Below are 27,239 nucleotides of genomic sequence, written 5' to 3'. Positions count from 1 at the left end.
TGAAAGCATTTCGGCCCCTTCATTACTGCTGCAAGAAGTTGCACATTCAATTTAGCCCTGTGCGAACACACTCAAAAAGATGAAAATGTTAAGATTCATCTATAATCCGCGTTTCAGGTCCAAATGGTGGGGAAAGTAGGCGTGAGCGCACAGGTGCACCTTACACCGCCAGCGGCTGCGCGTCTTTTCCCGATGAGTGTAGATAACATACAGTGCGCGTTCAGAGGGCTGCGACTCGGACGCGGTCTCTGAGCCCTTCTCCTGCTGTCCTATCCTGTCTGTGCGCTCTGGACCTGGACCCCCTCCCCCTCCCTCCTCTCCTCCTCTCCTCCTCACCGCGCGGAGCTCGACGCGCGCAGGCACAACACATGGTCGGGCTGCAGGAGCGCACCAATTTAACGCAGAAGTACTTTCGTTCCTCTCAACTTCCCAGAGACGTTTAGTGTGATAATAGCTTACAGGAGTAAGGGGGGGTTCTCCGAGGACCAACTCGACTCGGACAGTCACTGGATTCTACGCTTACAGGCGGAATTTGCTGCCAAGGTAAATTGGGATGTTTTTTTCTTCTTCTTAACAAACGATGAGATTTTGGGATCAACTCAGCAACAGAATGCTGATTCAAAGATATCCCAATGCGCGGTAACTTCAACTGCTTCTGGTTCCTCTGTTGTCGATGTTTGTAAGCCCACCCCCATCTCGGACTTTTACTATTTACGATTGTGACTAAATACGATCTGCAATGATGAAAACATGATATTTACACCGTTCGGAGGAAGACACATCTTTTTCTAGGGGCACTAGATTTGCATCCTATTGTAACATTATTTTCCTAAACTAGTCACCCGTAAAAACATTTCTGGAAATTGAGACAAATGAACAGCAGTGACCTTTTTAGCTTCTGTGTTATTGCCACTTGGCAAACTTTATAGTTGCAGCATGAATGCAAGAACAAACAGAAACATAAGAGCTCCTCTGCATCCTGAATACAGCAACAAGAGTATTTTAGTTCCTTCATTATATCCCAGGAGTTTACAGCCAACAGCACAAAGTCTTCACCAGCTCCACAGACACTCATCTGTGTAAGTGCTGATGCTGCAACTCTGTGGGGGGGCTGATGCCACAAACCAGCGAACGACATTCAAACACACAACCACCATTTTTAGTGACTTATGCTGAGCCTCCCACGGGGAACCCTTTTAATGCCACTATCCATTCATGTCCATTCAGCCACTAGCATGTCAAAGGTCAGCAATGTACTGGCTTTTCTCCTGAGAAGTGCCTGGGATAAAACAAATTAGGCTTTAGAAAGAAGGGCAACCCCACTGCTCAACAGCATTTAACAATAAAATACTTTTAAATATGAATGCAAAATAACAAATTATAACTGTATCCCAGCTAATGTATAACCCACCAGATTTCATTCAGATTTTCTGATGTTAATGACTCCAAACCCTGCATGCCAAAAAATAGAAAATACATTTTTATGTCATGTAAACACTTACTGGTGGCCTTCTACACGCTCAAATGAATTACCCATTTGAGAATTTGCCATTATTGGTGATTTTCATTCTGCATTGGCTCCCGTTCTTAAGGAAGAACTGCTGCTACCAGCAGCAGCGAATAGATAGATCGTTTTACTGTAACAGCCTGCGAGACACTGGCACTAATCTCTCTGCACTCCTGCATTCTCCCGTCCTCAGAAAAACAGCAGCCACTCTGACATTTACATCCTGGATATGATACGTCTTTGACTGGTCCAATTGAGTCTCCATCTACTGCTTTATTATTAATAAACTATTTACAATGAAATTCCGGTATACACCTTTACGTAACGGCAGAGCCACCTGAGCCATAAACTCAGATTCACTTAGGGGAGGTAAGAAGCTCCACGGGAGAGCATTTCTACCTGGTTGACGCCAGTCATCCGTTTGTCACGTCTTTAAAGATGAGGAATGCCCTCACGGTCACCACTGAGCTTCATGTAAGGTTTTGTTCAATCCCAAAAGAGGTTCAGACCCGCGAGGGACCCCAAGTGTTTCCACGGCCTTCAGCAGATACAAAGCGCATCACAATGTCACGCGGCTTCGCAATTTGCTCACAATTAGATCTCCGGGGAGAGCTACCCGAACTTTGTGTTCCATCTGCTCTCTGTGTGATGCCCTGGTGCGACAGACTTGCTTTAAAAAGAGCTGTACCAATGTGCTAATGCTGGTGAAATACTAAGGGGAACAAATGGAAATGAGTAACTCCTCTATAAAAATGGCTGTGCGATCAATATCAGGAAGTCTGTTCATTTGGACAACATTGAGTGTTGCAGTGCATCTAGGTTGTTATTAGTTTCTGCCTTCACTAGTCCTGGTTCTCTAGGCAATGCCCAATGCACTGCGCACGTATCCTTCCATCCACATGTCTCTAAGATATTCGATTTGTTCTCGTCCTTGCATGTGGCCTAATTTGTGCTCATGAGAAATGTTATGGGACCTTTTGAGAGTCCTCGGCCACTAAGTGCGCCGTTTAAGAGCCATGTGACAAACATCCTTTGCACTGTTCTACACAGTCATATGTGCACTTTACTGAGTGCATGCACTAAATCCAAACACACACTGAGCAGCAATATTAAGGCATAAATTGTTACATACCGCATTGCTGATATCATGTGGAGCGCCAGAGAAATCATCCAATGTCTGAAATACCATCATTTTCATTTATATCCACAAGTGGACAGGATGAGATCTAAAGTAATAAGATAGGACCGTCTCCTTTTATTGGAACTGTGAGTGTAGTCTCCTGCTTGGAAGAGGGGAATCAAAAGCTACATCAGAGGCTGAATGTTGTATTGACTTAACTTAACCCTTTTTGCAATATATACATATATTCTTGTATGTTATGCTCAACAGACAGCCAACCATAACATAAATAAGTCTTTCTCCTTTCCAAATAGCCTGCAAATGAATTCCACTTCATAATTGTGATGTCAAGCAACCTCTGATTCAGTGATGGCTATTTGTGGTAAAGGGCTTGTTGATGCTTTTTCAGTTTAACCATTGCTGCTGTCCGTCCATCCAACCCCAGCCAATGCCGTCCTCACATGACCGAAGCCACCTGCAGAAATAAGTGATGCTGCAAAGTCCGAGTCTGACTGCAGCAACAGCAGTGTGTGCGCCCGCTCCATTTACTGTCGGTGGATAAATATTGAGCTGTACGTGAGAATGAAATGAGAGGTACAGAGAATAAATCCTGGAGTGATACCTGTAATATGCAGCACCTGACATAAAGCTGCTAATCTCAACATGACAGAGAAAAGGCTCCCGTTTGTGAGTGATGGATGCACACATTTTGGTTTTCTACATGTTTATGTTAAGAGTTCATTCATATAGAATGAGTGGTTCACTGCCGGTTTTGTTTTAATCTTTATTTGTCAGTTATCAATGACATAATACCAGAAATGTAGTAGTTGATACCAATATCAGTTAAATTCCACTATTCGGTTAAAGAACCAAAATGAATCCCATGTGCTTCAAATTTTTTTTTTTTTAAATGACAAGATTATACATTTGAGGACATCATGAAAATACTTCCGAAAGAAAGCTGTTAGCGCTGTTACTTAGCCAAGCACACTTTTCCGGCTCGCAAGCTACTTTGCTACTTTTAGTTCTGGTCATCTCCCGCGGTCGACCGCGCATGCGCAATGGTCAGCGATTTACTGGCGATCGACCGGTCGAGCACTCCTGAACTAGGCAGTTCGGACATCATGTTCGGGAGAAAAGTACTGTATAATGAAGGCGGACCCTGATGGTATAGAAAAAGGTGTCAAACTATCAAACGGTGGCATTTATTGTGCTTTGTAGTGCCCCTTACAGCCACAAAAGGCTGTAGGGGGCACTACTCATGCCCTCTACAGCCTTAACAAATAATTCCCCTGGAGTAATTACTGACTTTGATGTGTAAAATTGATGGAGTTTCTTTTTAAGGACCATTTTCCTCAAACACCTTGTGTTAGTGAGCATCAACTACCCGATGGTTTCACTGGTCTCTGCGCCATTCTGTTATGGCTGGTTGCATCTGGAAACGGTTGTATCACATTAGTTAAGTTTTAATAACACGATGCACTACCCGTGGACAGATTTGGAGGAGTGTCAATTGAAAAAAGTAATCAGTCATGATTAAGAAAGCAGAAACATCCACACAAGAACTAAGTGAACCTCATCTTTAGTGAAAGGGTTTGTTAGCGCCCTGCGGCTTCAAAGGGCCACCCTGCGTGGCATCCACAAATACTACATTTGAAGGGGAATTTTAAATGAAAGTGGATAAATATTTCACCTCAACATTGATTCATCCTGCCACTGTAGACTTGTTCATCTGTAGGCCAGTCGCTTCTGTAAAGGCATGCAGTGACGTTACCGGCATTAGATGTAATGGACCCCCTGTGTGGAGCTGTCGTACCACTTACTGCTCGGTCGTTTTCTCCGTCACAGCTGTGATAAAGGCTGTTGATAATCAGAAGGTATCATTATCGATTAGTGATGATTGATGACTGCATCCTGAAATAATAAGATGATGTGATATTTGAATGTGCATTTCTCAGGTCACATTTTATGCATCAACTGCGTCGTGGTTCTGCTTCATGCAACAAGAAAACAGGCAGAAGTGGCACTCTGGCATCGACGTGCAGGAATTGCCAGCAGCACTTTTTCCCCGTAGGTAACCTTGTTGCATGGTTGAACAGGCTTCATAATATGCGGTTTTGTTTTCTGGTTTGAACTTTAAGAAGGATGACAGGCTCGGCTTTCCTCGTTTGCAATTTTAAAAAGTACAACAGTGCAGGTTTGGCTTCTGGCTAAACAGGAGGAGGACGAGGAGAAGGGGCTTGGTAAAAGAACAGGCTACATCTCTAAAGACAGTACGCAGTTAAATCTGAAATCTTTACAGTGTGCGTCACCAGAGGGAGCAAAAAGGATTATCTTGTTCTTTTCTTATGAATAACACAAATGAATCCCATTTCCCAGCAGGCTTAATAACTAACAGTAGGTTGTATTACATAATTGTTATTTGCAAATAAAAATGAATGATTTAAGTGTTTAATTTTGTGCACAACAGAGTATACGTATTGGCATCCAGAAGGATTTTTAATGCCTCAGTTAAAATGGACATTAAAATAATAATAATTGACTGTCTTTGGCCCCTTTGGAGGAAGTGAAAGCAAGTTGTGGCCATTGACGTATCGTGGCCTTTTATGTTGATTACGATGAAGTTGTTGCTCATCACGCAGATACAGAGCAGCATTATCATTTGGTGCTGTGCAGGTCTTGGACTGTGGGTTTAAAGCTGTGTGCTGCTGTTGAAATTAACACTATGAGAGTAATATGAGTAGAACCAAAACATTATTATAAAGCTCTGTAAAGCTTCATTTTATACATTGTGATCACATGATCACTTTAAGGAGACAGGAACATTATCTTTATGGCTTTCAGTGTATTCCGTAAAACAATACTGTGTGAGCTCCACATGGCTGAAACCTTCCGTAAGCAGTGTATCACAGCCCGAGTGCTCCGGTAGCCTGTAAAGATCCCGTGATGAACAGTCTACAGTTTTATATATACGGCAGACTGTGCTTGAGCCTCGGCGCCTGCAGTCGGGTGTGTGCCTGATGTGTGTGTGTGTGTTGTGACTGAGGAAAGGCATTTTGTTGATGTTTACAAGAGCCAGGTAGACGTTAATGTTTCTCCCCTGAAGGTGATTCATTAATTAGACAAAATAGAAAAATTGCCTTAAATGAGATGCAGCAATTTTGAATTGAATGAGATCCACTTCGCTAAATCTTTGTCAACACACAAGGAGGGAAACTGGGCCGGGGAAACCTGGCAGACATTAATGAGCTTATCCAATATAATATCGTTCAAAATAATTGTTCCTACTCCTCCTGTGTGAAAGACACAATACTAACTGATCCCTGCGGTAAGGCGCATAAACGTTATATCTTCACTGGCTGTTTGGACCAAAAGACAAACTGGAGAAAAAAAGTCTTCCAAATTTAGCAATACGCAGCTTACAACATAAACCCTCTTCGCAGGCAAATGATGCTTCTCTCTACGTTGAGGAGAAACACTACTGTACTATGATGCCAGACTCAAGGATTTTGTAACCAAGGCAACTAACAACAGGCGCGGCGAATGGTCAGATTAGCTGGTGAAGTGTGAAGAGGAAGCGTTTACATAAAGCAAAAAGAGCCAAGAGTCGTCTCGCATCCAGGCAGCGAGTTCACATGTGAATTACTGGTAGATGTTACACCTGCAGCAGCCTGTGTAATGATGTGATGCCCTGTGGAAAGTCCAAACACGGCCCAAAGGCTGAACAGATGATCACATGTTACAGGAACGGACGCCTCCATTAGCGACGAGGCTTCACACCTCAGTCATTCATCTCCCCACCTCCCACCGGTGTGACACCCCCCCTCCAGTCACATGCTCTGAGTCACCTGGCACTTCAGCGCTCCCGCCTGCTCACTCTCCCACTGTGGTGGTGTGAGAGCCTCTCTGCTCATAAAGCATCCCGACAGCAGATTAACTATTTTGCTGCCTAGACAAAACAAGGAAACAGAGAAAAGTATATTTAGGCACAGACTGCTACTATTGACTGAAACGGCCTCAGAGACAGTTTTTTTTATAACCTTTTTTCCTTCACGTGGGATGAAAAGCGGCCTGGTAGAGAGTGCAGCTTGCTGGTGGGTAGGTAACTTGTCCAAGCAATTTAAAGCGATTTAAACGAGTCCCTTCAGACGTGCTCTGTTGTGCCTGCACAGTTGGATGGTATTTCTGCCAAGAACATGAAGATTAAACGAGTACAGCCACACGTGTCACGTGTGAAAAAACAGCTGACGGATTGATGCTGAATGAATGAGAGGGATGTTTATTATCCCCCCAGACCCCCAAAACAACCTCATTCTGGCACCAGGTGGAGCTTCAGCCACTAGAAGCACTAGAAGTTAAAAGGATCATTCTCAGCGCATAGCGCAAAGAAAACATTTTTTATATATACTAGCACAATATCAATATTGCGACGTCATTTTAATGTTATTGGTGCTTGGACAAAATATTGTCAAAATATTTACACAATGACATTTTTGGTAAACATAATTAATGTGGATATAATAACTAAATGGGCAAATGACATAACAGCTAGAAAAGTTTGATATAGTCACTTTACTCTAAACCAAAAAAACACTTACGCCTTATTACTATATCTAAATGTATTACAAAATCTAGTAACATCTCATGAACCATCAATAACATCCCTCCCTCACTGAGAGCAAAACACTCGACTAGATCTCCACTCTTCGCTGTCCTTGCGCCGAAATGGTGGAACGAGCTCTCTGACACCAGGACCGCAGAGAGCCGCCGCAAACTAAAGACCCACCTCTTCAGACTCTACCTCGACTAAAGACTAACAAATTGTAGCACTTACATTGGACTTGTAACGTCACTCATCTATAGCAAATTGTAAATTGGCTTATTTGAGGAAATTGCACTTTCTTGTTTCTTGTTCTCCTGAGTTTGTACCCTATGGTTGAATGCACTTATTGTACGTCGCTTTGGATAAAAGCGTCAGCTAAATGACATGTAATGTAATGTAATGTAATAACATCATTAACGTATACAAAACATTTTCATACATGATACGTTTGTAGGAAATGGGTCATAACATAATGACAAACAATAGCACATGGTTTAACATTTTAAGCTATTTAGAACAACAGACTTTACATCTATAAGGAGGCAAGAGACTAAACAAACAAGGGCAAACAGAAGGGAGGTGTTGGCCGCTGTGTTTGATCACGTGAACAGCACTGGTGATAATCTGGTGGAGGAGTGTGCATGATCTACAAATCCTGTCCAGCTTTTTGCTGAGTGGATGTTTAAAAGTTGAGAGGCAGAAATCTGATTCTCCTCCTCTGTCGATCTTCTACTCCAACAAAGCTCCAACTGAAAGCAAAAAAAATAGAAAAAGGGGTCACAGCATAGATTTAATACAAGACACTCGACTACATACAGTAAGGAATGAGTCCAGTGAAGAATCGGACTGTGCTCGTGTTTCCCTTTGAGAAGAACAAATGTGATCACGCTCAGAGTGTCACACATGCATGAATGCCTAGAACTTCATTTAAGCTTGGGCTGAAATTGCATTTCTCTTTTTAAGGAATTATACTTGCGGTCTTTGCAGGAAGTGTAATAGGGTTGGCCCAGCTCTGAGGAGCAGGTGGGTGAAGCTGATGGGCAGTGCTGTGATTCCACCAGGTTCATGAAGCCCACGATTTGTGCCTACAGCGGGATGCAACACATGTACTCCACCCGGATCTGAGCATTTCCTCCCTGCAGGCCAAGTTCTCTCCACACCAACGTGACTACGTTGCCTCTTACAGAGAGTGTGCAGTCTCACCCGTCCACGGAGACGGAGCTGTTATCTTGCATTTACACCCATTGCAAACGTGTTAAGCCACCGCAGCACCATTCTGTTCTCCTTGGACGTTCCACCAGCCTCTTGGCGTCGTCCTAGACGATCTGTTTTACCTGCATAGAGTCAGAACTTCAGCTCCTATCTGCTGTAATCTGTGAAGCAGTTGGAAATTCAGTCTAAGCTGACTTCGCTGGCGAAGTATCCAAAAGCACGCAGCCGTGACACAAAACCTAATTTTCAGCAACATTCTGCCAAGAGAGATTATCCCACTGGGTTTTCTCCCCCGGAGAGAATGTCGTGTAAATAGGAAGAGTCTGGAGAATTTTACAGAGCTGGTTCACATTAAGCTTCTGTAGGTGGGAAAACTACAGCGCGCTGTCCTCTATATTTTCCACAAAAATCATTGTCAAATCAGTGTTTATTAATCCTACAACAGCTGTCCTTCTGCAGCCGAAGCTTAATAAATGACAAGTGAATGAACCTGGTCTCCCTGCACAGGCCGGAAATCTACGGTGTAGGACAGTGTCCTAAAGACCACTTCTATCTGGGGGGGGCATCTGATCCAGTTAATGCAGCACAGTATTACGTAGCACAGTAGAAAAATGTTTACAGGCTTTTATAGTGTCAACCCAAACTGACCCATTCAACCATGAAAAATACATGACTTGCTACATTGAAATGTGAGGATTTATTTGACACTTTTTCCATTAAAGTGGTAAGTTACATTTAAAGTAGAATAAAATAAAGCTCAGACTATTATCGTTAACTTTACTGCCGCGGGCCGCGAAAGCAAAGAAGGGAAACAGCTTGTTGAGACAAGCATCACATTAACTAACACAAATTGATATAATATCATTGTTCCATTTTCTAGGCTTCTCTCCAAAGAGAGAAATCTTCTCTTTGATTTCACACCAAGCCCTTAGAGCTCTGCAGCAGTCCAACCCGTCACCCCCCCACAACCCCCATAACACATTTCTAACAAGCAACAGCACGGCGGCCTGGCCGAGAAGCCCCACTGTGCTGCTGACTTTAATTTGCTCTCTCAGGATGAAAGAGAATTTAAACGGATAATCTACAACTGGTTAACTTGTGAACAACAAAACACAGGTATGTTTATGTCAAAGTCATTGCCTCCTAACCGCTTGTCATCCGTGACTCTGCATTGTGTTGATTCAATGTTGGTTTCCAGGATGGAAAAAAGTAAAAAAGCGGTGGAGTGAATTTCATACACACGCATTGACTGTAGTCATGGTAGTTAGTTAATGTATTAACAACAGTGTGATTTGCAAATCACAAAATGTTCTGTCAGGTTGCTTTCACTTTCAAATAATTCTAATTTATTCTTTAGCGTCATTTGATTTACAAAGGATGTTTTCAAGTATTTTGCTAAAAAGTGCAGCCCTTGCACTGCCTCACTCCCTGTAGATTGAGGCTATTTCATTAGCCAAAAGACATCACATAGAATGAATCTAAACCACGCAGATCATCTTCATCACACATGCGCTGCCTTTGAGAAGTGCATTCATCACAGCATATTCCATTTCAGTTGTGCCCGGACTTCAGACCAACCCCCCCCGATCGGCCTTGTTTTAAACATGGTGCTCCGGGATGAGGCCTCAGACCCCCTTCTCCCCTCCCCTCTGTTAAAGGCATTTTCATCCTCTCAGCTTCCTATTTTCTTGTCAGTGTAATATAGTACATCGTATAAAAAGCCTCCTCTCCCTGGTGGAGAATGGAGCTGTTCAAACGGAGTGAGAAGGGAGAATAAAAGATGGAAGCAGCAGTGATACGCAGAGATACGGCGGAAACTAATGGCAGCATTAGACACAATCTGTTTATTTACATGGGGGAGAGGAAATGAAACACAGGGAGGATGCTGCTGGAAGGACTTTGTTGTCATATTTGAGTTAGGAATAAAATGGTCTATTTTTGTGTCGACAGAAACGTTCTTGGTCTCTTTGCATTAAAGAACGAGTGACCACACATAACTATGGTCCAAAGATTTTCACTGGTGTAGCTACTATCACATCTGAGATAAGAAGAGTCTGAGGAGGCCGGTGCTGCCGGTGAAGACAGGTGTGAATTCTTTGCATCTTCCCAACATCAAGAGGAATCGATCAAGAAAAAAACGCTGATAAAATCCCAGAAAACTGGTGATGTGCTGCTTCTCCTGAATATAGCAGCAGGCAGGAACTGCCTTCTGGAAATCTACTGGCTTATTAGCCTACGAGACCTGAATTCCCCCCTGCACATTATTGAAGCTGGATAAATGTAGGAGACTTAATGTATAGCGAGTCCAATCCTGTGCCTAACAAGACAATTGAATATGGAGGATTCTGCATTGGACTGTAGGCTAAGATCGACTTTTGCAGCGGTTCAGCTACAGAGCGACACAGTATCACCACAGGACAGCGGCTCATCCCCTGATGGGGAGGGAGTCGCAGTGGTGTACAATTCTTGGCTTTCAAATGTTATTCACAGTCCCCTCCTGTCAGTTTCATTAATGGGCTTTCTTGATTTTATCGTTCATGATGTTTGTCGCTTTTTCACAGTCAGCAATCTGAGGGGACTTTCAATAAGCGCCAGGTCGACATTCAAACCATTAGAGGATAATATTTCATGTAATATTGATTTTATAGCCCTGCAATTGAAGCAGGACGGAGCATCTGAGAGCTGATAAGAGCGTCGTTGGCTCCTGTGTTGTTGAGGGGACGCTGCATGTACACAAGAGACTTGTCTTTGACATGAAGCTCGCTTCATTTTATGGTTTTATCATAAGATTGCATATAGTTTTTTACCTTAAGGTTTTTAAACATCGCAACATTTCTAAATTAAAAAAAACGATAATTTTCATTAATTCATCTAATGGTGTACGATTTTGTTTGACTGAAACAATTGGTTTCATGTAGATAGATTCATTGCAGTTTTTCACCGAAACTACATTTTACGAGATTGCATGTGAACAAAACAGCATAGAAGCTGTTGTCCTGTCTGGGGGGGGGGTCCTTAGGGATTACAGATCCACCGCGGGCCATTACATACATGTAGTAGTATTAATAGTAAATTATCTGAGTATAACTTTGTGTATTTGATTAGATGTTGGCACATATTTCCATATGTTTCTGTGTTCACCGGCTTCTCAGCAGAGCTCCTCTGTCTCCAGGTGGTTGCTGCATGGGACCTAAACATGACATGAAGGTGCAGCAGTTTTGACAGCGGGCGTACTTCTTGGGCTAAAATTAGAAATAGCGGCTGTACACGTTGTAAATAGGGTTATGACACAAATGTTCTTACTACAGTGCGGCATATAAATTCACACTGTAATGCCCACATACGAGTGTGCACCCATGCATGCTCTTACACACATTGCTCTCCCCGAGCATCCGGCTGTTTTTATCAAAACTAACTAGTATGCATTTGTTCTCTCCTAGTCTCTCTATAGGGACGGCACTTCTTACCTGAAGACCACGGCTCTGTATGTAGACTCAAGCACCCTCAGGCAGCCACACTGGAGGTCAACAGCTGACATGCAGCCGTGGGTGGAAAGCTTGCACGGCACGATTCAGTTGTCACAGTGTTTTTTGGTTTTGTTGTCCTACTTCTGCTGAATAACTGAATACTAAAGCAGTTAATGAATTTCCCTGCTTGTTAGCTATTTGCTTAATTTACCGGAACTGTGGCCATCAACATGTCTCACTGTCTTGTTGTAGAGACAATTACTGTATGATTCCAACCATTAGCTGCTTTGTTGAAATGGCCTCCTCAAAAACCTCCCACATGTTAAATACCAAAAGAGAGTGTTGGATGATTCGGAGTTGTGTAAAGCAACCTTTGGTGAAGCTGGGCAGAGCGACGAAAGCATTAATTAATAATGTATTAATAATAAGTATTAATAATGAATGACAATTAATAATCGGTTAGTATCTCACCTGGTAGACACAGACAAACTTCCTGTGTTGTTCAATGATTTATGAATGGCGTACCTATTTATTAATGATCAAACGTAATAAAGAAAATGAGTCATATAACAAAAATCTGTAACATCATATTATAAAATACATTAACTTTATGAATGCCTGAAAGAAAAAGCCTCTCCCCTGTAGCAAGCCCTCCCACCATTACCACCCAGTCTCACAGCAAAACGTGTAATAGCTACGTTGTGGAACGTGGTATTCTCACGCCTTCTCCCCAAAATCGTGACAATACTACGTTTTATTTTGGCCTGTTCATTTACATCGCCTTGCAACTACGTCACCAGAAACTAATAAACGAAGATCTTCTACATTCTCTGATAGAAGATAATGAAAATATGACGCATACTTCTCGCTAGAAATGCCATCGAAATGCATATAAATGCTGATGGTTTCTTAAAATATTGTGTTTTTCACAGATAATAGACCGACAGTCCGCCATTTTATAGTTGATAGTCACGTGACCTAGTTGCAAACAAAACGTGTTATTGTCACGCTTTCTCCCCAAAAAGCGTGACAATACCACGTTGGTCCACAACGTATCTATTACACGTTTTGCTGTGAGACTGGGTTGACCTTTACCATTCAAGCACTAGCAGCAGTGGTGAATCACTTCAATAACTTATGTGACAAAACCACATCTCAAATTTACAAGTCTTCATGACTCGCAGGTCAAATACACAAAATGGACCATGTGGAACTGTGGAATAAAGCAGGTAAATGTACGTGTGTGCCGACAGGATTCAGGGTTCATGTTATAGTGGACACACTTTGAAGTCACTTTGAGTCAGTTGTAATCAGCAGGAAGACACAAGGAGAGACGATGCTTGCAGGATCTGAAAATCACATGATCTGCCCATTTAAGTCTGTGCTTGTTTAAAGTCAATGGCAGCAGGTGTAGGAAGGCCAGCGTGTTCGGCCTGTGACGCCACAGCGACATATCGACAACAGTAGTTCTGACAGAGTACAGCGTGTGTGATGAGAGCCCGGCCCCCCTGCAGGAGAGGGGGCCGCAACTTTCACTTGTGATTCTCGTAAAGCGCAACGTTGAGCCTGTGGTGTCATTCGTGAGTCATTCGCCAGCACAGAGGAGCTCGACTGTGTGTGAGAGAGAGAGATGGCACGGGAAGACAGAAGCAAGTGGAGAGGAGAGTGAGGGCTTCCTCTGCAGCCCTTTTCTCATGCATGAGGAAAGGGGCAATATGAGTGACATTTCTAAAGAATGACAGCTCATACGGAGAGAGATTATTCTTTTAAGCCAACCGAATGATCACCCTATCGGGCCTGGATCACCTCCTGAAACAAAATAGAGGGATTGTAAAGCCTCCAATACTTGAACGTGAGGCCTGGCATGCAAATGAGAAACATAATGGATCCTCGAGAGATTCGCCGCGTGCATCGACAAGCTGTTCAGCGCTTATGACTGTGATTTGAGCAGAGCTGAGTAGAACTGCTACACTGGAGCTGGTGCGCCTCTGCTCCCAGCAAGCGCCCTGAGACACAGCGATTCCTCGATACAAGAAAGGCACGAACCGCCCAGCGAGACACGCTGTGGGGAAGAAGACGGTGGGCCGTGAATAATTCATTCATTGTGTTTGCGCCAACTTCTAAAAGCTCTGCCATCATCCATATTCCGCACCTTGCTGATTGATGCAACTTTCCGTCCCTGCCCTTGTTGTCTCCCTCCTCGCCTTACATCGCCGTGGACTTTTTTCAGCTGCCTCTCCGTAAAGGTGGAAACGGCATAGCCTTAAACACCGTAATGTGAGTAATTAGCTCGCTACACCCCCTCCCCACCGTGGAGCCGCTTCCCCTCAGAGTCACAATCCGTGTTGCAATAATGAGGCAATGTGGTGATGCTGCAGAATGTTTTTTTCTTCTCCAGTAAGCTTCTTAGAACTGCTCCATGAATACATTGAATCACCAATGTGTCATATGCCGTACTCTGCGAAATACTATACATCTAAAGTGCTTTGATTGGGTCTTCTCCGGCACCCATTTCTTTTGAATGTATGGAAATGATTTTCGCTAACAGTGCAGTGTTTTTGTGGGGCCTGCCAGGGTCATTGGCCGACATATTTGGACTCATTGTCACGTATTGCCTCCACTGGAAAAGACCCAAACGCAGATTTGTTAGTCACCATGTATTTTATTCGTGAAAAGGAGGCACCGGACTAGGAGGTGACGGGGTGGTGACGGCGGTCCCGGATTCCAGAGGTGGGGGAAAAACAGTGAGCGGGATTCCCGGGGAGGTGCGTGGGCCATGCGGCCCGTTCAGGTGCCTGGGTGAAAAGAGGAAGACAGGACACTGGTTAGTTTTAGAACAGCGGCCTCTGACTTCTTGCTGTTCTTCGACCTGAGTTATCGGTCTGACTCACAAACAAGACTAACAATCCGGCGGGGAAGAGGCTTCGGGGCCGCTCCTAAATACCTCCCCTGATTGGAAGGCAGCAACAGGTGGGTGATTGTGGATGAGACGCAGCTGGGCCCTGCTCTCACCTCCGTGCTGACGTCCGGCCCCCTCGAGTGCTGGTTGGTGCCAACACACCGACGCCTCCTGAGGGTGGCGACCTGACAGTACCCCCTCTCCGACGGGTGTCTCCAGACACCCCACCAGGCCTGTCTGGCCGACGGCGATGGTAGTCCCTCACCATGACGGCGTCCAGGATCTGGCGGCGGGGAATCCAGCACCGCTCCTCTGGACCAAAACCCTCCCAATCCACTAGGTATTGGGTTCCCCGGCCCCGGCGTCTGGAGTCCAGAATCCTACGCACTGTGTAAGCCGGAGCACCGTCAATGATCCGTGGTGGGGGGGGTCGCGGGGGAGGGGGCAGGAGGGGGCTGAGGAGGACCGGTTTAAGACGGGACACGTGGAAAGTGGGGTGAACACGAAGGGACCTAGGTAACTTCAATCGGACCGCAACCGGGTTGATGACCCCTTCAATTACGAACGGGCCAATGAATCTCTGAGACAGTTTTCTAGACTCCGTCCTCAGTGGAAGGTCTTTAGTGGACAGCCAGACCTTGTCACCTACTTTGTAGTTCGGGGCGGCCGTCCGGTGGCGGTTGGCATGCCGTTGGTAATGCTCAGAGGAGCGGAGCAAGGCCGCGCGGACTCGATGCCAGGTTCGGTGACAGCGACGGATGTGACTGTGTACGGAGGGCACGGCGATGTCTCTCTCCTGGGATGGGAAAAGGGGAGGTTGATAGCCGTACAAACATTGAAAAGGGGACATACCTGTTGCGGAAGAGGGCAAGGTGTTGTGCGCATATTCTGCCCAGTAGATTTGGGAGGCCCAGGACCCGGGATTAGCAGACACTAGACATCGAAGAGATATCTCCAGTTTCTGGTTAGCTCTCTCTGCCTGACCATTGGTCTGTGGATGGTATCCCGAGCACAGACTGACTGTGGCCCCAATGGCCCTACAGAAGGCTCTCCAGACAGCCGAGGAAAATTGGGGCCCCCGGTCCGAGACCAGGTCACAAGGCAACCCATGTATGCGAAACACCTCCTTGACAAGGATAGAGGCCGTCTCCTTTGCTGACGGGAGCTTGGGGAGTGGAACGAAATGGGCATACTTGCTGAAACGATCAACCACGGTGAGTACAACTGTGTTACCTTCTGACGGGGGTAGTCCGGTCACGAAGTCCAGTGCCACATGAGACCATGGGCGTCGTGGTATGGGCAGGGGGCGTAAAAATCCGACGCTAGGTCTATTAGATACCTTATTTTGTGCGCACACTTGGCAAGCTGCGACGTATCCCTTTGTGTCGTCAGCCATGGTTGGCCACCAGAACCGTCTCCTTAGAAATGCCATGGTCCGAGCCACTCCGGGATGGCACGTCAGCCTTGAGCCATGAGCCCACTGCAGGACATTAGTTCTCACATTATCTGGCACAAATAGCCGGCCCGGAGGCCCATTACCTGGCCCCGGGTTGACTCTGAGGGCAGAGGTTACCTCGTCTTCTATTCTCCACAGGGCTGCCCCGACCAAGCAGTGTTTGGGGACGATGGTGTCCGGCTCTCGCCCCTCCTCCTCTCTGGAAAACACTCTAGATAGGGCGTCTGGTTTGGTGTTACGTGATCCAGGTCTGTAAGTCAGGGAGAAGGAAAAACGTCCAAAAAACAGGGCCCACCTGGCTTGACGTGAGTTGAGGCGTTTCGCTGACCGGATGTACTCGAGATTCTTATGGTCTGTCCAAACCACAAACGGTAGTTCCGCACCCTCCAACCAATGACGCCATTCCTCCAGGGCGACCTTGACGGCCAGTAGCTCACGGTTGCCCACATCGTAATTGCGCTCGGCCGGGGACAACCGACGCGACAAGTAAGCACAGGGGTGGAGCTTACCGTCCGTCGCGGTGCGTTGGGATAACACCGCTCCCAGCCCCACGTCAGAGGCATCCACCTCGACAACAAACTGCCGGCACGGATCAGGTTGGGCAAGGATGGGAGCAGACGTGAACCGCCTCTTGAGTTCCCCAAACGCCCCCTCTGCTTCTGGGGTCCACACGTAGGGTTTGCTACAGGAGGTAAGTGCAGTAAGGGGAGCGGCGACACTACTGTAATCCCGAATAAACCGTCGGTAAAAGTTAGCAAACCCTAAGAACCTCTGAAGTTGCTTTCTCGTGTCGGGCCTAGGCCATCCAAGTACTGCCTCCACCTTAGCTGGATCCATCCTCACCTGTCCCTCAGAAATGACGTAGCCCAGGAATGAAACAGTGTCGGCATGAAATTCACATTTCTCCGCTTTGGCATATAATTTGTTCTCCAGGAGACGTTGTAGCACCAGGCGGACATGTTGAATGTGTTCGGTGGGGTCTCTAGAAAATATGAGGATGTCATCAAGATACACAAATACGAAACGTCCCAACATGTCTCTGAGCACGTCGTTAACCAGCCCCTGAAATACCGCTGGGGCATTAGTCAATCCAAACGGCATGACTTGATATTCAAAATGCCCCAACGGTGTGTTAAATCCTGTCAACCACTCGTCTCCCTTACGAATTCTCACCAAGTGGTATGCATTACGCAAGTCTAACTTAGTGAAGATTGTGGACCCTTGAAGTGCATCAAAGGCCTCGTTCATGAGTGGTAACGGATACTTATTCTTGATGGTTATCTCGTTTAAACCGCGATAGTCAATACATGGCCGGAGGGAACCGTCCTTCTTGGTGACAAAAAAAAAACCTGCTCCCAATGGAGACGAAGAGGGACGGATGAGCTCGGCGGCGAGCGACTCCTTAATGTATTTCTCCATGGCTACCCGTTCCGGTTTAGAGATGCTGTACAGACGACTACTGGGGAACGTGGAACCAGACTTTAATTCAATCGCGCAGTCGTACGGGCGGTGAGGTGGAAGTGATGAGGCCCGATTCTTACTGAAAACCTCCCCCAGGTCATGGTAGTCAGTGGGGACGAGGGATAGGTCAGCCGCGCATTGGGTGGATCCCTGGCTGTTCTCTAGTCTCGGACTTGCAGACCGCAGGCAATGAGCATGACAAAACTTACTCCAGTTGGTTATCCTAGCCTCTGGCCAGTCGATTACCGGATTGTGTTTAACCAACCACGTAAGTCCTAGAACGATCGGAATCTTAGGGGAGGAAATAATTAACAGGCTGATCTCTTCCTGGTGGTTACCTGAAATAAATAGCTTAACGGGCTCGGTTCGGCTGGTGATCCTGGCCAGCAGCCTGCCGTCAAGAGTAGCAGCCTCAACCGCCCCCTCCAGAGGAGTGGTGTTGAGGCCCAGTTGTCTCACCACATCAGCATCAATAAAACTGTCGTCTGCCCCAGAATCGATTAAAACTTGAAATCGAAAAGACTGACCTTTTGTTGAGAGCGTGGCGTGCAGTGGTGCTCTGGGCCGGGGGTTGGGAGATATGGGTACTTGGCTCGCTAGTATTCTCTCCACATCTAGCGAGCCCTCCTGTTTGATGAGCGCCGAGGACAGGAGGAACGGTAGTGTCCTTGTAGCCCGCAGAAAAGACAGCTGTTGTTGTCAAACCGGCGCCGCCGCTCCTCTTCGTCAAGGTGATATCGGCCTAGTTGCATGGGCTCATGCTCGGGCCTCTCTTCATTGTTGGTCCCCGTTGGTGATCTGGCGTTGTACCTGGGAGGTCCCCCTCCAACAGAATATGAGGTTGCTACCCTTCGGGGGAGGGGTGACTCGCTGCGCCTCCTTTCTCTCTGTCGCTCCCGGCATCGGTTATCTACCCGAATCGCCAATTGAACCAGATCCTCTAAAGTCTCTGGTTCAGGGTATGAAACCAATTCGTCCTTGATCTGGCTACTTAATCCGTTATAAAAAACAGATTCTAAGGCCTCATCGTTCCATCCGCTTTCAACGGCTAGCGTCCGGAACTCAATGGCGTAGTCTGCGACGCCTCGGGTACCTTGCCGCAGCGCGTGTAGTCTCTTGGATGCGTCTCTACCACGCACTGGGTGGTCAAATAATTTACGCATCTCTGAGGTGAACATTGGGTAGGTACTTGCCACATTACTCTGTGTCTCCCATACCGCTGAGGCCCACTCTAAGGCTTTTCCACGTAGCAGTCCAATCACAAAAGCAATCTTTGACCCGTCCGTGGCGAATGAAGTTGGTTGTTGGTCGAAGACCAACCCACATTGTAGTAGGAAGGCTCGACAGCTGCCGAGGTCGCCATCGTACCTCTCCGGGGTAGGAACCTGTGGCTCCCGATGGTAGGGAGGGACTGGCACTGGCGGTGTTTGAGCAGGATCTGGAGCCGGAGCCGGAGGACCAACCGGGGCGCTGAGTCGGTGTTGTATCCCGGCGACACTGGTTGAGAGCTCCTGTAGTCCCTTCATGATCTCCTGAAGTGCTAGGCTGTGTTGATCTAGCAGGGCTCCTTGTTTGGTGACGGCCCCGCGGACAGATTGTAGATCTGCTGGGTCCATGTCTTTGGCCGGATTGTTCTGTCACGTATTGCCTCCACTGGAAAAGACCCAAACGCAGATTTGTTAGTCACCATGTATTTTATTCGTGAAAAGGAGGCACCGGACTAGGAGGTGACGGGGTGGTGACGGCGGTCCCGGATTCCAGAGGTGGGGGAAAAACAGTGAGCGGGATTCCCGGGGAGGTGCGTGGGCCATGCGGCCCGTTCAGGTGCCTGGGTGAAAAGAGGAAGACAGGACACTGGTTAGTTTTAGAACAGCGGCCTCTGACTTCTTGCTGTTCTTCGACCTGAGTTATCGGTCTGACTCACAAACAAGACTAACAATCCGGCGGGGAAGAGGCTTCGGGGCCGCTCCTAAATACCTCCCCTGATTGGAAGGCAGCAACAGGTGGGTGATTGTGGATGAGACGCAGCTGGGCCCTGCTCTCACCTCCGTGCTGACGTCCGGCCCCCTCGAGTGCTGGTTGGTGCCAACACACCGACGCCTCCTGAGGGTGGCGACCTGACACTCATGGAGTGAATCTCGGTCAGCACTAATGGATTCTGTTTGCTCTCCGTTCAGCCTGCAAAAGTTCACTCAGAGTTGGACAGCATTGTCGCCACTAACATTTCATTCACTTTATGAAATGCAATAACAATCATTAGCACGTTCACATTTGCCTGTTGTTGTACCCTCGGAGCATTAACAAGAGTAAAATGATTGTTCACTTTACCCATTCATATTTATTAGATGCTTCTGTTCTAGCTGCATCAAGCTTTACTGCCGGGCTGTTTTTTTGGACTGTGGCTGCTCTTCACACCCGACACCTATTTGATGTGTTATGCGCTTACCCACCTGAGGGAAAAGGCCAGAGACTTTAAACATCTTGGTGCTAGTTACGCTTTACCAAAACTTAAACTCAAATGTAGTTTCCTTCCAGTCTTTCATTTCAGAAGTTTGCAAAAGTCAAACCACAATTTATTTTCTGGTTTTCTATCATCCTCCAGTTCTCATGACTAACAAGCACCTTGTTAACTTGGGCGCCTTCCTCAAATTGATGTTGCTTGAGACCTACAGGATAGTGGCCATGCAGCTGGAGGGCCGTTCCTTGTAAGTCTGAGGCTCTACACCATCTCAGTAAAAGAGGAAAAAAAAACGAGGGGGATGGATGGTATTTTAGTCAAGATGAGCATGTTCGAAACTAAATGACTTGTGTTGCTCAAAACGCTCAATCGTGGATCAACAAAGTGCTGTGGGAACATTTCCATCTGAGAGTTTTCATACTTTAAAAAGAGTTGGCACTGGGATCCGAGCTGAAAGATGCAAGCGTCCTCTCATAGAGCCAAAGGGAAACAGATCTCCGTGCTAATTCTCCTAAATTGAAAGATTGAATTCTATTACAGCTTGATACATCGTTCACATAACGATATGAATTAGAGCAGCTCCAAATGCAATGCTGAGAGGATAGTGGGCACACCATACCAATTAAATGCTCTCATGCCAGCAAATCTGCATTCTACAACCATCTCTTGAACATGCCATTCATCTACAGCAAATTGCGTAAGGGGAATGAAACCCAATGCAGACTAAGATTAAATACAGATACTAATACAAGGTCAGATTTGCATCAATGAAGTTCAACTACGGCTCTCAATGTCAAAGTCTTTGCTTTCTATGCCCGACAATCCACCCTGTCTTTAATTCAACGTTGTTGGAGTGAAAGATTTCACACTTTCTGGATCAGAAAACATGTTGCCACTGAAGCCACATATTTCCTCCAGAAGAAATGTGGCAAAGAAGGACAGAGAAGAAGGAAAGAGATCGAGCCAAAAACGAAATGCTAAACAAAACTCCAGGGAGCCACTTGGTGGGATTAGCTACGGCTGTTCGCGTTGGTAAAAGGCTTACCATGCCAAACCGATAGCAGCCATTTCCCCGAGGCGTACCCTACAATAACAGCAGGTAAAATAATCCCCTCTGTGGCTGAGTTAAAACACACTGACACTGTGCACATGGGAGCTGCGTTCAGCCCGATTCGATCGATCGATTTTTCACCCGGCAGAAGGAAAACCTCATTTGCTTATCTGCTTGCCTGGGTGGAGGAGGCGCTGTACTCGCCTAATAGGTAAAGGAGTTTTATCGTCGTCCATCTTCCTTCCTGTAATTGTTCACTGCGTCTGCGGAAAATAAGTGGTGATGTAGCTAGATGGCCCAGTGCTGCTTAGGTTATATGATATCACCGGCATCCTGCTACTTCCACTGGAAGTGCTTCACAAATTCTCCATCCTTCACTAAAAGACAAGTGGCTGACAGAGATTCTTTCTGGATTTTTGGTGAGCTAATCTGGTTTTGGACGTCTCTGAATGTTCGTGTTTGCCTAGTCAGCTACTTTTTTCACAGGTTCATGATGATAATCTGTTGGAAAATAACTACTATTATCTGGACTTCCTCATCAGATTTATTATATTTCATCATGATTCTCTCTTTTTTTCCAGTCTACTTTCCCTCTCCACAACACCTCTCTTGTATTCTGTTATCGGCGGGCTTCTATAGATCTTTGGACTTACTAAGGAGTAGTTCCATTTAAGCCCCTGCAGAACTTTGCTTCCATAAAGTCCGAGCATTTACCTCAGAGAGACATTTACAACATATTGAGAGTCAGAGAGGGAGAGAGGCCAGCCTCTTACAAGGACTATCCAACACAGACACGGAGGGAAAGAGGAAGTTCACAGAGAGCACAGCGTTCTCTTGGTAATGTGCGATGTCGCTCCGCTCAGGTTCATTCAGATTGGCCTACGAGTCTGTTTGTGGAGCCACAGTGAACAGATAACGCTGTACGTCTTAAGCTGGCTCACATTTACATGAGGACATCCATCTCCCTGACTGTGGATTTTGTGTGGACAGGAAATAAATCTGTTTCTACCGCAGATAGGAAGCTGTGCAATCCTTTCTGAGCGATGATCTGCGTTACTTCATCAGTTTCAAGTACAGACTGTTCAGACCCAGAGAAACATCCCATTTGCCCTTTTCCATCTTAATTAAATCTTTCTCCTTTGAATGTATTCAGCTACAGATTGCTGCAGTGATGATGTATTTTTGTAAGCCAACCTGGAAGCAGAAAACTCAGACTTCTGTTTCCTCATTATTACAATTAGGAATTTTGGCATAATTGCCTTCATATGTTTGAGATATTAATGAGCTGGTGAATTAACCAAAAACCTACTTTCATTTTCAATCTAATAAAAGGTTGTCATTGCATTTATAGTATATATTATAATATATGAATCACATAAAGTATGTTGTTACTGCGATGTACAATGACATATACCGTAACAGCAGATTTGATCCATATAGCCCATCCCTAATAATGACCACGTCTCATTTGTTTGAGAACTTTAATCCCCTCATGGATGAAACGTTAATCATGTATACAAAAGAGCACAACTAATGACTTGAAAATAAATGCCCTTTTTCCACATCGTTCCCACAAGTTATACTCAATTTGCATCCTCCAGACTCTAGTGTCTGATTTAATGTCAATTCAAGCTCTTTTTTTATTCTGGGAGCAGTAACCTTCTAAAAGTATCCCTGTTCCAGTTACCTGCTTGAATCGTATCTTAGTAATAACAATTAAAGAGATCCATTTTAGGGACGTTTATTAAAAAAAAGCAAATAACCTGATTTAGATTAACAAAACTCTAAATCACCTTTATCAAAAACCTGGATTGTGAGTGTAATTCCATTGGGCCAAAGCATACAGACAAGATTCACACACAAAGGCTGTTTGGACCCTGCTAGTTTTATACCCACTTGTTTTGGTTTCTTTTTCTGACAGGGCCGGGACAGAGATACAACAAAAGAACTCTCCTCTTCCCTTGAACCTCAAAAATCACAACCACAGCAAACATTTCATTCTCAGTGAAAAACAAACAAACCTGCAGTTAAGTTGCCTAAGGCCGGTGCCAAATCCCCCCCCCCCCCACGCTATTTAAAAGAGGCGCAGAGAGGCTGCACCACAATTAGACATTTCAAGTGTGCTTTCAACCCCCTCAGAGTCCTGGGGTGCTGGGCCTGTAATTGCCGGCTCCCATTTTTGATTGGAAATGCTTGACTTGTTGCAGCAGTCGCCTCGGAGTAACAGTCACTTCCACCGAGGAGCACCGGTACTGTCAGACTGCTGTATTGCTTATATGAGTTAGGCATTATAATAAAGTTCAGCCTGTGCAGCAGATTGAGCCTCTGGCCCTCTCTGGCTCATTCAGGATAAGTACGTAAATTGATCCTCCGCATTGACGCTGCATCTGGTGGCTCTTTTGTTTGGCTTTCTCATCATTACTGCATGTTTTTTTCCTGTGTAATATTATGGCCCCATGTGAGGCCAAATTGGAGAGAAATGATGAGCATCAGGTGGGGCGCCACGACTGACCATGACGCCCTGATGGATGATGAAATGGTAATTGCTCATCTAATCCTCTAACTGTCTCGCTGTCTGTTTCTCTCACCACAGGTCAGGAGGAGGAGGATGCCGTTTGGCTGTTTAACAATCGGGGAAAAGAAGGATTATAACAATCCTTCGGAGGTGACAGATAAATATGATCTGGGTCAGATTGTTAAATCGTGAGTATTTCAACAACTTGCAACTTGCATCATGATTCCCTCAAAATTATATTGAATACCATCAATGTTTTTTTTTCAGTGAGGAGTTCTGTGAAATATTCAGAGCCAAGGACAAAACTACAATGAAAATGTATACCTGTAAAAAGTTCATGAAAAAGGATGGAAGGAAAGTCCGCAAGGCTGCCAAAAATGAGATCGTCATCCTAAAGATGTAAGTTAGTCAATGTTGTTGCTTTTCTCTGGAGTCTACATTGCATGAGAGAACAACAACACATATTGGCACTTGCTTTAAATAAGGAAAGTGAAGCGCATCTCCCTCTGTTGAGGAATCACACAAAGCCCCTGTTCCTAAGAATGTTATCTCGACTTCTCTGTCATCATCTAACTCTCAGGTAAAACCAACATTAGCATAAACTGGGCCTTATTAAACAATTTGTCGCTGACAGCAGGCAAAGCAGTGGAGCAAGATTAATATGAAACTGTGATTTCTTTATGAGAAACCTTTCAAAGTGTGAACTCATATTCCTCTGTAAATGACCCTTCAGACGCCTCCATAACAGCAATGCGCACTGCTCCGTGTTTTTTGAGGTGTAATCAGCAGCAGGGGGTTTGAGGGAAAGATATGATGACATTGTCAAGGCTGGGAAGAATTGCAGAACACCAAATACAGATTTGAATTTAAAATGCTTGCAGTGGGGTATTAGGCAAGATAAGAGGTATTCATCTTCATGTATTTGTTTATTATTATTAAAAACCCTGCACACTATCAGTCATCTGTACTGACAATTCTGTTGAATTGCTGTTAATTAAACGTTACACTGCATTCAGAATGTAACACGTTTCCCTTCACATTGATGTGAGTGGAACTTTTCTCATCTGTATTTCGATCAAAATTTAATTCAGAAATATTCTTGTGATAAAAAATGAAATGGAATTGAATTTATTGTGGTGAAATTGAACTTTAATTGGATCTGTAGAGCGTCTTTGAAAGTGCACGTTTTTTATAACAAGCCAAAGATCAGAGGGTGTTTAACAGGAGTGTTGGCCGATGCATGAAGTGGACTCACATTTAACTGTATTATCACTATTCCCCTCATCCTTATGTCATTGAAAAAGTGCTTTCTGAGAATAACCGCTGTCTGAGTGTTATGTGGTGCGGTAAGCCAAGCTGTGCCCCAATATTTCTCCATTTGCTACTGAAATGGACTTTTTGATATTTTTGTTTTAGTATTTTTTTAGTGACATTTGGTAAAAGGACATTTCTTATACTTTTCCAAAAGTCGAACAGTGGAAAGCTTTTCCTGAGCTTCTGAGGGTTAGCGTTAGATGTACATTCCGAGGCATAGTCAGCTGCTCAGCACAGCGGCCACATGAATGTACCAGATCACATATATGTGGTTGTGTGTGGATGGGCAGCTGAAGATGCAGAATTCAGTGCTGTTAAGTGTTAAGTTAGCACGCTCCTTCTCTCTGTCTCCGCCACCAGTGCAGTGTGTCATTAAAACAGGTCTTTACATTAGTAAATCCCAACAGAATGAATGATGAAGACTCTTGACATCGCTCTCTCTTGATCTTTGTGTTCTTCTCTCTCTCTGCCCCGTCCTTTGTGACTCATCTCCTCAGGGTGAAGCATCCCAATATCCTCCAACTGGTGGACATCTTTGAGACCAAAAAAGAGTACTTCCTCTTCCTTGAACTGTGAGTTCAGATGTCTGACGAGCTGGTGGGAAAAGGCTGTCTTGTTTTTTTTCTGAGGCCCAGTAGATGAGTAGTAGATGAACTCCACTTCAGATGGGATTGCTGGCAGGCTGCTCCATTCTCATCAGCATGTGTTCTTGGAGAATTTGAAGCATTTCCACGAATATACTAAATACGGCATACTGTGTCGTCCTTAGCGGACAAACATTTGAGAGTTTAGGAATTCTGGTAAAAAGAAAAAACGAAAGATTTGTGAGAAAGCAAGTGTAACCATTGCCCTTCAATAGGTGGTTATAGATGTTTAATCTTTTCAAGATAAATATTTTGATATAGATATTCATTATACAATTAGAATTACAGTGCAGTTAACACCGAGAAATGAACTTTTATAAATTTCAACAGCAAACATTACGGGTCCTCTCTTTCCCTCAGTGCAACAGGCAGAGAGGTATTTGACTGGATCCTGGACCAAGGCTACTACTCGGAGCGAGACACCAGCAACGTGGTGCGCCAGGTGTTGGAGGCCGTTGCCTACCTCCACTCCCTGCATATTGTTCACAGAAACCTCAAGGTAACACGTTACGTAGACAGAATATCCTCTTCATGGACATTAAGCATCCAACCCGCCTATAGTACACAGGCAGGTAGGTATGGATACATACACAGTACGTCCGATGGTCTAGATCAGCAGAGGAATGGAAGGGTCGGAAGGCTTCCTGCTGTGTGCTCTTCAGACTCTATGTCAATACCGTTTTAAGCCAAACAAAAAAAATGTTTCCTCTGTTTTCTCAAATCTATTTGTGGATCTTTTCTAGGATTACGTTTATGTTAATATGAAGATTATCATTAGATGCAACTGTGTTCCCAGATCTTCAGAAATTATTTATTGATGTAAAACAAATGTTACTAAGTGAAAAGGAATTTAATGAATAAACAAAGGACATAAACCAACCAGCCATATTTTAAATTTAACTAATGGAGAAAAAGGGGGTGCACTATGATTAGTATTCATGGTAAAACCTGGATAAGCTTCTCTCTCTGTCAGCTCAAACTTGGTGGAGGCATTGGCATGTCTTTCTTTTTATTAATTTTAATGTGCACTGGATAATTAAACTTTTAGATGTTTTCAGTCTGAGTACTTAGTCTTCAAATTCGTTCCGTCAGAAAATGATGTCACAACTGAAAGTCAAAAAGTTCATTAGATAATTGGCCGTCAAAAGGAAAGACCCCAATCATAATCACATCTTGAAGTTTCCATTGTAATATGTTGTTCTTTGTAGTTGGAGAACTTGGTTTACTACAATCGCCTGAAGCACTCTAAAATAGTCATCAGCGACTTCCATCTTGCCAAGCTGGAGAGCCGGCTGATTAAAGACCCCTGTGGGACACCAGAGTACCTAGGTGAGAATATCGAAAGTCACAGATAGGACATTATGGAGCATGTGATGTGGCTGATGATGTGTCTATGCTCTGGTTTAGCTCCAGAGGTAGTGGGCAGACAGCGATACGGCAGCCCTGTGGACTGCTGGGCAACCGGTGTCATCATGTACATACTGTAAGTGGAGACGTGAGACACCAAGAAGCACTGCACCACATTTACAGTA

At 45.0% G+C, this 27,239-nt stretch overlaps 1 protein-coding gene and 2 long non-coding RNA genes across 3 annotated transcripts in view; 1 reads left to right on the top strand and 2 right to left on the bottom strand.

The window, feature by feature from the left end:
- Positions 1–341: 341 nt before the first annotated feature.
- LOC120835443 (caM kinase-like vesicle-associated protein) overlaps positions 342–27,239 on the top strand; it is a 32,073-nt gene continuing 5,175 nt past the window's right edge. The window contains exons 1-7 of the mRNA XM_040204363.2: positions 342–543; positions 23,828–23,937; positions 24,017–24,148; positions 25,561–25,635; positions 26,068–26,206; positions 26,916–27,036; positions 27,115–27,190. Of these exons, the coding sequence (XP_040060297.2) occupies positions 23,843–23,937; positions 24,017–24,148; positions 25,561–25,635; positions 26,068–26,206; positions 26,916–27,036; positions 27,115–27,190 (638 nt within the window). The 5' untranslated portion in view covers positions 342–543; positions 23,828–23,842. The remainder of the gene's footprint in view (positions 544–23,827; positions 23,938–24,016; positions 24,149–25,560; positions 25,636–26,067; positions 26,207–26,915; positions 27,037–27,114; positions 27,191–27,239) is intronic.
- On the bottom strand, positions 14,552–15,618 carry LOC144388886 (uncharacterized). Its single transcript, XR_013453142.1, has 2 exons — positions 14,801–15,618; positions 14,552–14,704 (listed from the first exon to the last, which is right to left on the bottom strand). It is a non-coding gene; the product is annotated as an uncharacterized LOC144388886 (long non-coding RNA).
- Positions 19,401–19,844, bottom strand: LOC144388885 (uncharacterized). Its single transcript, XR_013453141.1, has 2 exons — positions 19,650–19,844; positions 19,401–19,553 (listed from the first exon to the last, which is right to left on the bottom strand). It is a non-coding gene; the product is annotated as an uncharacterized LOC144388885 (long non-coding RNA).

Source organism: Gasterosteus aculeatus, chromosome 17 (genome assembly GCF_964276395.1).
Source record: "Gasterosteus aculeatus chromosome 17, fGasAcu3.hap1.1, whole genome shotgun sequence".
In the NCBI taxonomy this organism is placed as follows: Eukaryota; Metazoa; Chordata; class Actinopteri; order Perciformes; family Gasterosteidae; genus Gasterosteus; species Gasterosteus aculeatus.
The sequence above is the reverse complement of the archived record's forward strand: the minus strand, read 5'-3'. Positions and strand labels throughout refer to the sequence as shown.